The sequence below is a fragment of the Typha latifolia genome, chromosome 1, assembly GCF_019914945.1.
Source record: "Typha latifolia isolate L0001 chromosome 1, TyphaL0001v2, whole genome shotgun sequence".
NCBI classification, from domain to species: domain Eukaryota; kingdom Viridiplantae; phylum Streptophyta; class Magnoliopsida; order Poales; family Typhaceae; genus Typha; species Typha latifolia.
Window position 1 is genome coordinate 13761106 of NC_133086.1, and position 14748 is coordinate 13775853.

Sequence of the window (14748 nt, forward strand, 5' to 3'; positions counted from 1 at the left end):
TTTGATCTTCTCACGGTCAGCGCGGACTCCTTCTGAAGTAACCACAAATCCTAAGAAGATGACTTGATCGACAGGAAAATAACACTTCTTCCTATTGCCATAGAGTTCAGCAGCACGAAGCGCTAGACAGACTTGACGCAAATGGTCCAACTGAACCTCTTTTGATCGACTATAAATTAAAATGTCATCAAAATACACCACAAGAGATTTTTCCATGAATGGGCGAAGCACTTGTGTCATAACACGCACGAAAGTGCTTGGGGGCATTTGATAAACCGAAAGGCATTACCAACCATTCATACAACCCGTCTTTCGTTTTAAAAGCAGTCTTCCATTCATCGCCTGAGCGAATTCGGATTTGGTGATAACCACTTTTAAGATCGATCTTAGAGAAAATTGAAGCTTCCGCCATCATATCAAGCATGTCATCAAGTTGTGGAATGGGAAAACGATATATGATTGTTATTCTATTGATGGCTCGACTATCGACACATACGCTAGGACCCATCCTTCTTGGGCGTAAGCAAGGCAGGCACAACACAAAGGCTTAGGCTCTGGCGGATGAAACCTTTCGTAAGAAGTTTATTTACCTGATGTTACAGTTCAGCATGTTCTTTGGGGCTCATTCGATAGTGTGACAAGTTTGGGAGAGACGCTCTAGGGACAAAGTCAATTGCATATTGGATATTGCGTAAAGGAGGCAATTGGTCCGGCAGATCATTTGGGAACATATTTTGAAACTCATTTAGTATAGGAGCATATTCGTTGGATGATGGAGTGAGTGTAGTGCTCCCAACCTCACGAGCCACCAAGGTAAACACAATAGAGCCTTGGTTTGCTTCCTTTTCAAATTCTTTAGAATTTATTATGTGCAAACCCTTTTTACTTGGAGTATTTTTCTTATTATCTTTATTAATTATTTTAGGGTACATAGGATTTATCTTAATCTTTTTGCCTTCAAAAGTGAAAGAGCACGAATTGAAACGCCCAAAAATAGTTACATCATGATCAAATAAACAAGGGCGACTTAAAATGATATGCCCTAAATCCATCAGCACAATGTCACACTACACATCTTCCTTATAAGAAAGGAATCTGATAGGAACAAGGCATCTCTCATTTATAGCAATGGAAGAATTATTTATCCAAGATATCTTATAATGATTCAGATGTGTAGATTTTAACGCTAGGCGAGATACAACACTAGAAGAGACGGCATTAATATAACTCCCATTGTCGATGATGACTTTATAATATTTAGTCCCACATTTAATATAAGTGTGGAATATTGCATTCATTCGCCAATCATCGGTCTCCCGTGGTTGTGTCAAAGCGCAACGAACGACACCAACAGTATGGTCTCCATAATCACGATCTTCGTCACTATCTTGGACATCATCAGGGCCAGGTTCATAAATTTGTTCATCGAGCTCATTTTTCCCGATAGTGTCATTCTGTTCCCAAGATAAAGGGCCTTTCGAGGACAGTTTGAGGCTATATGACCAATTTGTCTGCATTTGTAACATCGACGAGGGTCATTAACCGGTGCAGTTTCATGGAGGGGTCCCTTTCCTTTGTCAAGTTGGGCAGGTGCGGCAGTTTGGGTAGTTCTGGTAGGTACTGATACTGGTGGAGCTTTTACGTCAGCAGGTGCGTAACTTGGAGGGCTGCGCCCAATTGGTCGCCTAGGCAATTGTTGCCTATTATTAACCATCTCATAGTTCAACGTAAGAGTGTAAGCTCGATTAAAGGAGGTAACCTCCCGAATGTCGTCGTTAAGGCCACGCCTAAAATGACTCAGTGTCATCCTCTCATCCTCCACAACATTACACCTCGACATATATTCCTCAAATTGGGAGACATAATCGCTCACAAGTCTATTTTCTTGTTTAAAATTATTCCATTGATCTAAAAGGTCACCAAGATAAGAATGTGGCAAATATTTTTCTTTTAATTTTTCTTTCATTTCATACCAATGAATTATGTAAGGTTGGTTTTGTCGCACTAAAAGTTGTTCTATAGTTTGCCAAAACAGTTTGGCTCGGTCGACTAGTTTCATTTGGGCAAATCTAACGTGTCAGTTTTCTGGTAGATCATACCACTCAAAGAAGTGGTCCATCTCATGGAGCCAGTCAGTAAATACAGCATGATCTAAGCGACCGTCAAAAGTTGGGGCATCCACCTTAATAATTTTTATAATTTGATTGTCATAGTTTTGAGATTCTCTAAAGGCAACATTGCCTCTAAACCCCCTGTTATTATGAAAATCAAATGTATCTTCACGATAATTTTGCCTATGGGGTTCTCTCTCAGGACCTCTCTCATGGTGAAGGTGCCTGTCGATGGGTCTCGACATTAGGAGCGGCACGCGTGGCACCTGTGTTGGACACACCGACGTCACTCCTGGTCTCATGTTAGTCACGAGACATCTGAATAGCGTCAAGACGAGCATTGAAGTCGTCCAATCTGGTCGTAATGGTTTCAATGGATTCTTGTAAAAAGCGACGAAAATCTTCCATGGTATTAGGTTCCATAACAGACTGGGATGAAGGGTGAGAGACTCTCCTACCACTACGAAAGTTCATATAATGTGTCTCTACCACTGAAGAAATAAATGCAATAAATGGATGATGATATACAATCTATGAGATCATCACGAACAATAAGGGAGTAATAACCTGAATAACCTACAGCCACTTATAAAGTTTTTAGTAAGAGCTAGTCAGACTCAGCAAAAAAATTGCAAACTAGTAGTATAAGCTCCCGAGATCGAGACGAGGACTGCAGATATGTCAAGACTTTCCCTCTAACCTAGCCAGTTCTATCGTTAATATTAATTGTTTTTTTTTGTAACAATAAAAAAAGTAGGTACGTAATAGCAGGCTCAAGCGCTTGTTGAAATAAAACAAATGAATTAAGCAATGTAAATAGATAGGCAATAGCAGGCAATAACAGGCTCAATATGGTTATGATTCACACCAACAGAAAGACAATTGCTATTTTAAGACTAACTAATAACAGTAAAGAAAGGACAGATGTTATCGAATGTCGCATGTTAACTATAGATGGTGGTCATGATAACGGTGGCCAAAATCCTACAACAGCGGCGGTGGCGACGGCTACGGTGGTAGGGACAGTGGCGGCGGCTATGGTGGCAGGGAGCTGCAAGAATGGCAGCGGCGGCTGCGACGATGCAGTGGCAGGACCACGTAGGGGCTGCAGCGACGACAGTAGTAAAGTGGCGGCGATGGTGGAGATGGGCTGCGGTAGGGGCGGTGGGAGTGGCAGCAGTGGTTGTAGCAGCAAAGATGGTTGCGGATGGGCGACTGCGGCTAGAAATTGCAGCAGTGGGTGGCTGCGGTAGCAGCGGCCGCGGCAAGGGCTGCAGTGGTGCTGAGCAGCAATAGGGGAGGCTGCGGCAGGGATGGATGCGATGAGGCTGCAGTGGCGGGTGGCTGTGGCAGGGATTACAGCGGCTACGGGGGCAGTGGTAGGTAGTGGTGGTGGTGAAGATGGTGGCACGGCAGAGGAAGAGCCGTGGAAATCAGCGGTGGCGTCGTCCGTGGAGGTCGGCGACAGCGTCAGTGAACGAAGAAGATGAGATGATGGATGTGAGTGACGGCTGAGGCTAAAGAGGAGAAGATGACGAAGGGTTTGGATTGGGTTGTAGGTAAATGAGTCGGTTTTGGATAAGTTTCTACCGATTCGCTAAGGCTAAAAGATGGGCTATGTTAGGCTGGTGGGCTTAGTTGGTTAGTGTTCTTTGGGTTTTGGAATGATGAGAGGTTTAGGCTAGTGGGTTAATGGGTTTAGGTTTTGGGTTGGTTGGGATTAAGTTAGGAAAGTAGATAAGATAGATATTTATCCTAAAATTAGGGAACTAATTTTCAAAAATTATGGAAACTACTCTCTAAAATTGTGGAAACTAATCCCTAAAATTGTAGAAACTAATTTCTAAAATTATGGAAATTACTCCCTAAAATTGTGGAAACTAATCCCCAAAATTATGGAAATTAATCCCAAAATTATAGAAACTAATTTTCTAAAATTAAGGAAAGGTAAATAAGAAAACAAAAAAAATATCTTCTAAAATTAATTTCGAAATTCAAAATTAAAGATAAAGATGAAACAAATAAACTGAATTTCGGAATTTTTTTTTTCAGAGAGCTCTTTCCTTTTTTTTCTTTTTTTTTTTTTTTTTTTTCAGAGCTTTTTTTTTAATCTAATCCAGGGAAAGAAAATCTATTGAATAAAGCATACTTGTGATTATTTCCTTGTGTGGAAATTTGGTGATGGTAATGGTTTATTGTTTTTCCTCCTTGAGGGTGATCTCCTCGCGTAACTCGGATCTCGATCCTAATGTTATTGGGTGACGGATCTCGTAGTGATCTGGTGTTCGTGGAGCGATTGATCTGACGAAGAAAAGATGAGGCGCTGCATAGAATCCAGGCGATGGAGTGTCCATAAACTAGAAAACAATATGCTTTGATACCAAAGCTGATGCAGGACAACGTCTTGATTGTAGAGTTGAGAAGAAGTAGAAAAAAATAATCAAACTCGTGGAATCCACCAGTCAGGGTGTCGGAATCCACCGACGTTGGAATCTACCAACAAACACTCAATAGCCAAAAGGTCTCAAAATATTCATTAGTCCATAAAGATGATTACAAGCTTTTATATAGGTAAAATAAAGTAAAAGACAAAAGATGAAAATAGCCCTAGAAGGTGACTAGTCACAACCCTCGTTAAGCCAAAGGACTATGGGTGCAGCCCTTTTGTACTTAAGAGAATAAACGTGACGAAAAGTGGTGTCCCCACTAGAGCCCCTTGTGCTGTGCCTGTCTTGCTCACGCCCAAGAAGGATAGGTCCTGGCGTATGTGTGTCGATAGTCGAGCCATCAATAGAATAACAGTCAAATATGTGTTGATAGTCGAGCCATCAATAGAATAACAGTCAAATATTGTTCCATTCTACGACTTGATGACATGCTTGATATGATGGCGGGGAGCTTCAATTTTCTCTAAGATCGATCTTAAAAGTGGTTATCACCAAATCCGAATTCGCTCAGGCGATGAATGGAAGACTGCTTTTAAAACGAAAGACGGGTTGTATGAATGGTTGGTAATGCCTTTCGGTTTATCAAATGCCCCAAGCACTTTCGTGCGTGTTATGACACAAGTGCTTCGCCCATTCATGGAAAAATCTCTTGTGGTGTATTTTGATGACATTTTGATTTATAGTCGATCAAAAGAGGTTCAGTTGGACCATTTGCGTCAAGTCTGTCTAGTGCTTCGTGCTGCTGAACTCTATGGCAATAGGAAGAAGTGTTCTTTTCCTGTCGATCAAGTCAACTTCTTAGGATTTGTGGTTACTTCAGAAGGAGTCCACGCTGACCGTGAGAAGATCAAGGCAATTGTTGATTGGCCGGAACCACGAAATATTCATGATGTGCGTAGCTTTCATGGCCTTGCTACTTTTTATCGCCGCTTCATTTGAGGGGTTAGTATTATCATGTCGTCGATCACTGCTTGCTTGAAGAAAGAAGATTTTCATTGGAGTAAGGCAGCAAATAACGCTTGACGAGATTAAGAAGAAAATGACGCTTTTAACGCTTTTGACGAGATTAAGAAGATTTTTGTCTGCCATTAGCAAAGTCACTGGGTTTGACAAAAGCAATGAAATACTATTGCCCTCCCCGATATGATATATGCTCAATTACACCTATTTATTTCTGGTTCTAGGACCAGTAGTTCTTGGGATCACGAAATATTCATGATGTGCGTAGCTTTCATAGCCTTGCTAATTTTTATCGACGCTTCATTCGAGAGTTTAGTACTATCATGTCGCCGATCACTGCTTGCTTGAAGAAAGAAAATTTTCATTAGAGTAAGGCAGCAAATAACGCTTTTGAAGAAATTAAGAAGAAAATAACAATAGCGCCTGTAATGTGTCTTCCTGACTTTTCTAAAGCTTTCGAGGTGGAATGTGATGCCTCAGGCATCGGGATTGGCAGTGTCCTTAGCCAGGAACACCTTCCTGTTGCCTATTTCAGCAAAAAACTAAATGAGGATAAGCAAAAGTACTCTACTTACGATAAGGAATTTTATGTGGTTATTCAAGCTTTACGCTATTGGTGCCATTATTTATTTCGGCATGAATTTATGCTTTATTTCGACTACGAAGCTCTTTGATTCCTAAATTCTCAGAAGAAACTAAATTCGATACATGCTCGTTGTATCGAGTTCTTACAGGAGTACACTTTTGTACTCAAATATAGAGTTGGGGTTGAGAATAAGGCGGCTGATGCGCTTAGCCGAAGGGTTAACTTTCTGTCTGCCATTAGCATCAAAGTCACTGGGTTTGACAAAAGCAATGAAATACTATTGTCCTCCCCGATATGATATATGCTCAATTACACCTATTTATTTCTGGTTCTAGGACCAGTAGTTCTTGGGATCGACTCGGTCGTCGAATCGACTTTTTGACCCTCAGCCTTTCTTCTCTTTTTAGGGCCTATCTGCGGAGCTAGTCTGGGAGTCCTTTCCACTCATTGAAGATTCTATCTACAAAAGAAGGTCAATGGGGGAGACTACAGTAGCTCTCACTGAGACCATCTACGAAAAAGGTAAAATGAAGGAGGATTATACAACTTGTCCGGACTTTGGCGAAATCGCTCTCACTTTGCTGACTGATCTGAACTTAGCTTTGGACAGTTATTCTCTCTAAGACGATTACCTATTTAAGGCTAACAAGCTTTATGTTCCCCGTATGTCCGTGCATGACTTTCTTGTTTGGGAGATCCATGCCGGTGGCCTATCGGTTCATTTTGGACATGATAAGACCATTGAGAAAGTGGAGCGCCAATTTTATTGGCCAAGTCTCAAACGTGACGACACAAAATTAGTTGGTCAATGTAGGACTTGTTAGTTAGCAAAGCATAGAAAACAAAACACTGGACTTTACACTCTGTTGCCTATGCCTGACGTTAGTATGTATTTTGTCCTAGGATTGCCTCGCACATTTAGAAAACATGATTCAATCCTCACGGTTGTGGATCGCTTCTCTAAGATGGCCTATTTTATTCCTTGTGCTAAGACCTCTGATGCGTCACATGTGTCAAAATTATACTTTGTCCATATCGTCAAGTTATATGGTCTTCCAAAAACTATTGTCTTTATAAGCTATTTTTGAAAAACCTTATGACACATGGTTGGCACAAAATTAAAATTTTCTACTGCCTATCATCCTCAAATTGATGGTCAAACTGAGGTCGTTAATCGTAGTCTTGTAAATCTTTTGTGCTGTCTCATGAGTAATAATAACAAAAACTGGGATGCTATTCTTCCTATAACCCAATTTGCATATAATAACTCCATTAATAAGTATATTGGCATGAGCCCATTTGAAGTTGCTCATGGTTTTAAAGCATGCAAATCTCTAGATCAGTTACCTATGTCATCTCATTCTAGAGTCTCTGAGTCTGCCGAAGCATTTGCACATTATATTCATTCTTTGTATTAAGAGATCACTAAGTGAATCATCATAAAATACATGCTGACTTGCACAAACGTGCCAAGGAGTTCGATGTTGGAGATCATGTTATGATTCGTCCTAGACCCGAACGATTTCTTTCAGGAGCTGTTCAGAAGTTGCATGCCCGTAGTGCAGGACCTTTCCAAGTTCTGAAACGTGTAGGTGCTAATGCTTATGTCATTGATATTCTCTCTAATTATGGCATTAGTTGTACTTTTAATATTGAGGATCTAGCAGCCTACCATCCACCTATGCACATCCCCACCGAACCCTATGCTATATCTCCCTTCCAGACATCCTTGCTGTGCCACATACCATTTCTCCTTTCCCATCCACATCACAATAATTATAATAAATCAATGTATCCATATCATCATCATCATAACAGCAATTCATCTATCTTCTCACTAACGTCAGAAATAAATCTATTTTCCACGCTTCCGCTAGCTACTCTGATAATCACATACTATATTGATATAACTATCTAACTTAAATAATTTTATAAAAAAATATTTGTCATAAAAATCTTGATTTGTTAATCTAAAGGACTCTGAGTATTGAATCTCCGCAATAAATCTACTAGTAGATCAAAAATCTAGGCTCTAATACCATTCTGTCATGCCCCAATCCGGGAACATGATAGCCGTGAATCTCTATGATAAAATTCGGAGAAAACACGAAAAGCGAAATAATAATCAAATTCTAAAATAGATTGATACAGGGAAAATGATACTCAGTCTTCAGAGTCCTCACTAAGCGGCTTTTTAAATTCCTTCAAAATAATAAGTCTTCATAAGCTAGATGTCGAGCAAGTAACCCATTCTACTAATAATATGTTTAATGACAAATATCGAAATGTGATACATATAGTAGTAGAAAAAGAATCATAATAATATATATAAGCCGTCTTGGAAAATAAATAATTTTCTTATCTCTTGTACTGAAATTCAAACTCCATATATGCTAAATTAAAATCATAAATCATTCATATTAACTCAATTTGAATAAATTAATATAAAATGATATGCTAAAAGTGTACTTTCATGGAAATCGAATAATAAATCATTCATAATATCTCAATTTGAATAAATCAATATAAAACGAATCAATCTCTGCTAAAAGTTTACTATCATGGAAAACCGTCAAAACTAATAAAATGTTATATTGTCTCTTTTATGGGTACTCTGATTCGTGACCAAATTTCTTTTTTTATTTCGAAAATATAAACAACAAATTCCTTTTGTTATTTCGAAAATAATAAATCTGAATTTTCTATAAAAGACAAATAATTTTAACATCTCTAATTTTTTATTGAAAATTCTTCAAACAATGAATTTCTAAATTTTCCTACACTTGTTGCATAATTGATATCATCATATCATAATTTCTTATCTCATAAAATTAAACATGATAAGAATAAATAAAAAGAGATATTTTCAATTTATCAATTCTATCTTTGAATAATAGAACTTTAATAAAATATGAGTGGAAACTTGTCTTGATCGCTCAATTAAAATATAATCTGATTTTTGCATCCTAATCGTAATCTGCACGGATTTCGATGCGCTCCATGATTGCCCTCTCTTTCCTTTTCTTCTATTTTTGGTATGATAAGCTCTTCTTTCATCTATTTTCTTAACTCTATGCATGTTTTCATCTCTATTTTTTTTCTCTTCTATCTTAAGAATAATCTCCTTTTTTTCTTTTCTCTGTACCTTCTCTCTTAAAAATCCCATCTAGGGTTTTCTTCTAGGTCCTCTTTTTATAATTAAAAAATATAATAAGATTCTTATTAGAATAGGGATTCTAACATCTTAAAGATATACTTAAAAAATTAATTTAATTTAATTTGAATCCTAAAATAAAGAGATAAAACGAAATTCCTCATTATCTGAATGGTTATTTCTATTTTATTTATTTATTTATGTTTTAAAATTTTGGGTTGTTACAAAAGACATATAGGGAATGAAAGAAAGGCTGAGGATGTACATACATATTAGCGATATCGTTATGAGAATGTTGCTCTCTATAATTATGGTGCATCAAGTATTTATTGTTTGGAGGCGTCACAAGATTCATATGTGGGTTATTATTCTTAGTATCCTCAGACATAAGATTTGTATAGTGTTTATTATCTTTCTTAGACACAAGTCACACAACAAGATCTATATGATATGACTAGTATGATAGAATCACTTTTAAGAGTATCAAGTTTTAGGCATTATTATTTACAAACTTATGGTGATTATGATGATGAAAACTAAAAATATTTATGAATGCCAACTCGGTATTCATCAAAGTTTTGAATTTTGAGTAAATTAATACATTTTTTAAGTTTTTAGGCTTCATGTGTAAGTAATTTTTATTTCTTTTTTTTTGTCATTTTTTCTAAATTTTTAGAAACTTTTCTGCATTTTTAACTAATACTTAGAGTTTTTAAGTAATTAAAAAATAGTCCGATACGATATGAGCGACCGATATTAATCCCGGTTCCGATAATGGGAACCTTACTTTGCATGTGACCATAATTAAAAAACTTTACTTCCCAACCCATATTATTGATAAATTCTTATTATCATTATTTGCATATATACTCTTCTAAAATCTCTTATTTGCATATCTACCCTTTAATGTTATATTTACGTGTATATCCCTCAATCTCTTATTACACCAATTTAATTGTAGAAAATTAGAAATGCTCTGTTCCTCTTTTCATGCATTTCTTTTAGTTAAGGGTATTTATGTTTTTTTTTTCTTATTTTAAGTTACTAAGAATGTAATTGTTAAAATTTAACCTAAAGGTATGCATGCAAAAACTATGAAGGCATACACATTAATATAATAGTTAAATGAGTATACAATTAAATAACAAACTTTGGAGGGTATAGTTGGAAAAAGATCATTCTTTTTTGTCTTTAAAGTTTTACTTCTGATTTCCACTTTCCTCAACCAAACAAGAAAAGGTAAGAAATGATAGTTCCAATTTTTCACTCTATTCTCACCAAACACTAGGAAGTGATAACTTTTGTCGGAAAGTAAGTTTCCTAGGAACTTTAACTTTCCAAGATCACTTTCTCCGCTTTCACTTTTTACAAACAAATGATCCTGTAAGTGACTTCCATAAAACCAGATGTTGGAGAAATAGTCTCATTTTGGAAGGAATTGTGCCTCAATTGGAAGTAAGAACACAATATGGGAAGTTGGGAACCTGAAAGAGTTTCACTTAGGAAATAGGACTCTTATAATAGGCCTGGCTATTATCGGCCGTAGTAAGTAGTGGCTGTCCACTTTAGGCATTATAAATTAGGGTCGACTACGGTGATATTGTAGATCCTTTCTCCCCATGCAATTCCACTTAGGCAAATGTATGAAAAATATGATGTATTTTTTTATTTACTATGATTTACACTGCCTTTTGGACCTTTTTTGCTTTTATTTCCTGAAAAACACCCTCCCATTAGTCTGCCTAATTGAGATTTACCTTGAGCATGGGTTAAAGTAACTATACTTGTCAAATGAATAAACAGAATATTATGTGTTTATATCATGAAGTTAAACCCTCAAAGGTACTTTTTAAGCAATAAATTCAGATCATGAAGTTCAGAAAGGCAGGGTGTAAAGGATAATAAATGCAAAATGCAGTGTTTACTTGGAAATTTGCCTTCTCTTTATTTTATTAATGGTTAAAATCTATTAAGATTCCATATTCATTTACCACACTCACTTTTCTAGTACACGCTTTAGTTGGTGAAACAAAATCTGCAAGAGTTATTGGAGGAGATGGAAGTTATTTGACAAGTGAATAAAAATCATATATTTTTTCTAGATTATTCTTCTGTTGTTTGTAAGTATGCAGGAAGGTTCTCTGAGTTCCTCATTGGTGAGGTTATAGTTACAATGTAGAGTATCATCTTTCTTTAAGTGAATCATTTGGAGGATAAGGCAAGTCATGTAACATATCACCTGGTATGCTGTACTTTTTTTAATATAAACAAGCTTTACGAGGATATACCATTGAGATGGGGGGATGAACTTGCTAGGTAGTCTTTATAAGAAGCAACCTCTATCTTTTTTTTTCTTTCTTTGTGCTTTCTCGTTTTGGTGAAGGAAGTTAAGATGTTGTATGCGTCATATAGCCAAAGAAAGAATTGAAAGGATCTGATGTATATCTCTTTTTCTAATCATATACCATGAGTATGTTTATTTTCCAGGAAGTTTGAGGATGGATTCCCCAACCTGTTCATCTCAAATGCTCATGGAATCCGCGGGCAACATGTAGCCTTTTTGGCATCATTTAGTTCACCTAAAGTAATATTTGAGCAACTATCAATTATCTATGCTCTGCCAAGGTTGTTTATCTCCTCATTTACAGTTGTGCTACCATTTTTTCCAACGGGATCTTATGAGCGTATGGAAGATGAAGGAGATGTAGCAACAGCTTTCACCCTTGCTAGAATTTTATCTAATACACCGATATCAAGAGGTGGACCAACTAGTTTAGTAATTTTTGATATTCATGCGTTGCCGGTAGGTATTTTCTACTTTCGAAGCTTAGTAATGCTTGATGTCTTTCTGTTTTATCATTGATATCCTATTGCATTTGAATAAATCAGGAAAGATTCTACTTTGGAGATTATGTTTTACCATGCTTTGAGAGTGGGGTGCCTTTGCTGAAGAATAGGCTTCAGCAACTATCTGATTCAGAAAATGTGAGTGTACATGACTGCTAAAAGAAGTATCATGTGCACTGCTATCATGTGCACTGCTATTGGTTGTTATGCAATTTCTGGATTCCAGTGATAGTGCAACTTTATTAAACTGAAAGCAGAAGCTAGTTTAATTTCCCTAGGCACAAGTTTTGGTTGCGATAAAAATAGTGATATTTTGCTAGATAAACTCCTTTCTTGTGGAATAATTTTGTCGATTACTCTGATTTGTGGTTGGAATCATTTCATACTGTTAGAACCTGCCTGATTTAGTAGTGACTTCTGCCAGAACTAACAACACAATGCCTAGAAATGGCTACAAGACATCTTTTGTAATGATTATACAATTATCTATTAGCTCTGTCACAATCGAATGTGATGACTTATGCTTTACTATCTTTCTCAGATATCAATTGCTTTTCCAGATGATGGTGCATGGAAACGATTTCATAAGCAACTTCAACATTTTCCTGTGGTAATGTTCGGTTGAAACTATTGCAGTGCAAAACTGGCTTTGGCCTACTGTGCTGCATGATGACTTGCATTTGGTATTGTTTTTTTTTCTCCACACTGCAGATAATATGCAACAAAGTAAGAGAAGGCAACCAAAGATTTGTACGACTAAAGGAGGGTGATCCTAGAGGCCGCCATGTTGTTATAGTTGATGATCTGGTGCAATCTGGTGGTACTCTCATTGAATGCCAGGTATGAAACACTCATCAGCATGTTATTTGCTGGTGTTTCTTTTTGGTCCCTGCTTTTGTAGCATTAGAGTGCTTCATGGATACACTAACTTCTTCGGAAGTTAAATGCAAAGTTAAATGACAGTTTTCTTTGGTTTAGAAAGTATTAGCAGCTCATGGAGCAGCAAAGATTAGCGCCTATGTGACCCATGGTATCTTCCCTAATCAGTCGTGGGAGAGATTTCAGTACGACAATGGAGGTACGAATCTGCTTCACCTGATGTACATTGCAGAAATGGTTGACCAATTTACTTTTTTCTTGTATGGTAGTTTGATCTAATTTGAACTTAGTTTTACACTTATTCTAGATTCTGGCATTGTCGATTTGAAGATCGAGTTTCTAGTTAAATATCTTACACTTTTTCTTGTATGCTTCCATTAATTCCAGAGAATCTTGGAATTCTTATGATTTTATGTTCTGCAAGCATCCTGTTCAACTGTTCCCTCCCTTTCCCCCCTTGTTGCGTCCTATAGGAGGTCCCTCTCATATGGGGGATGCCACAGGAAAGGTGGGAAAGGATGGAACATGTCTTTCTGCACTCTTGTGCTTTGAACATGTAGCAAGATCTTGAAGCTATGTAATTACTTCCCGCTTCCCTCATGGCAGTTGCTTCTCACAAGTACATGAGAAACATGTGACCAAAAAGTATCTGGGCATATATTACAATGCATTAACAGCAGTCTTTTATTACATTTTATATGGTTTGTATCAAATATGATAACCACTTGCTTCCATTTTGTACTGTTTCAGTGGGTCCAGAGCATGGGATGAGCAACTTCTGGATTACTGATTCCTGCCCCCTTACGGTTAAGGAGGTTCAAAACAGACCTCCCTTTGAAGTCCTCAGCCTTGCTGGTTCCATTGCTGCGGCCCTTCAAGTGTAGTGGCATCTGGCTCAGAATTTTCTTTCTCCATCTCCCTTTAAACTGTTGCATTCTTTATTTCTACAAATCATTAGTGCTTTAATCATGAAGTTCATCTTGTTATAATTTTCTTAAATCAGTTTTGAGTAAACAACTATTGCTGGTTTACCTGGTTTGCTGGCACTTCTTAAGTAGATATTACGGCCTTGGTGAGATCCCGCTGAGATTTACGTGTCTTTTTATTCGTTTTCTTTATAGAGGAATTCAGCGCACAAGCTTCTTTCGCTGATGTAAAAGTGGAAGTACTGAAATGAAAAAAGACGAAAGAGAAAATGTAGAAGTAGAGTAATCCAAGGTTTGCAGATAATTTATCACAGGAAGAAAAATCCATTGAAGGAAGAAAAATCATCTTGTCCGTTTGAGATAAAACAGAACAATGCCAAATCGAAGATGCAAAAAAACCCAAATGCATTTTTTCTCTCCCTCTTCAAAATTTTGTTGTTGCATTCTTTTTAGATGTTTTGCCATCTGTTTGAAATCCGTCCACATCTCCACGAAGTTGAATGTGATTGGATCCAAACTTTGAAGCCATTGGGTTCGGTCCTTAGAGAGCCAATAGGTGAAGATCCAATGTGAAAGAGTGGCCTTAATACTTTAAAAGTGAACCCCATGGCATACACCGCTCTCTTGTAATATTGTGCCATCTCCAATTGCCATTTCAAAGTTTGTGGTTGGCTATGATGTCAATGTAATCCTTTGTTGACTAACCATTCATCTAAGTGTGTGCTTTCAGTGTCGATGAGTATTAATATTGTATGCTTCTTTATACTTGCAAGGAGTGTATGCGGAGATATCAATGCAAGTATACTTGGGAACCACCGCACCAAAAACTCTTCTAAGT

At 37.2% G+C, this 14748-nt stretch overlaps 1 protein-coding gene across 1 annotated transcript in view; it reads left to right on the forward strand.

The window, feature by feature from the left end:
- The window catches only part of LOC140788232 (ribose-phosphate pyrophosphokinase 4-like), a 37822-nt gene extending 23807 nt beyond the window's left edge, over positions 1–14015 (forward strand). Inside the window, exons 2-7 of the mRNA XM_073137409.1 lie at positions 11746–12061; positions 12148–12243; positions 12647–12715; positions 12817–12945; positions 13084–13183; positions 13735–14015. Of these exons, the coding sequence (XP_072993510.1) occupies positions 11746–12061; positions 12148–12243; positions 12647–12715; positions 12817–12945; positions 13084–13183; positions 13735–13868 (844 nt within the window). The 3' untranslated portion in view covers positions 13869–14015. The remainder of the gene's footprint in view (positions 1–11745; positions 12062–12147; positions 12244–12646; positions 12716–12816; positions 12946–13083; positions 13184–13734) is intronic.
- The last annotated feature ends 733 nt before the right edge of the window (positions 14016–14748 follow it).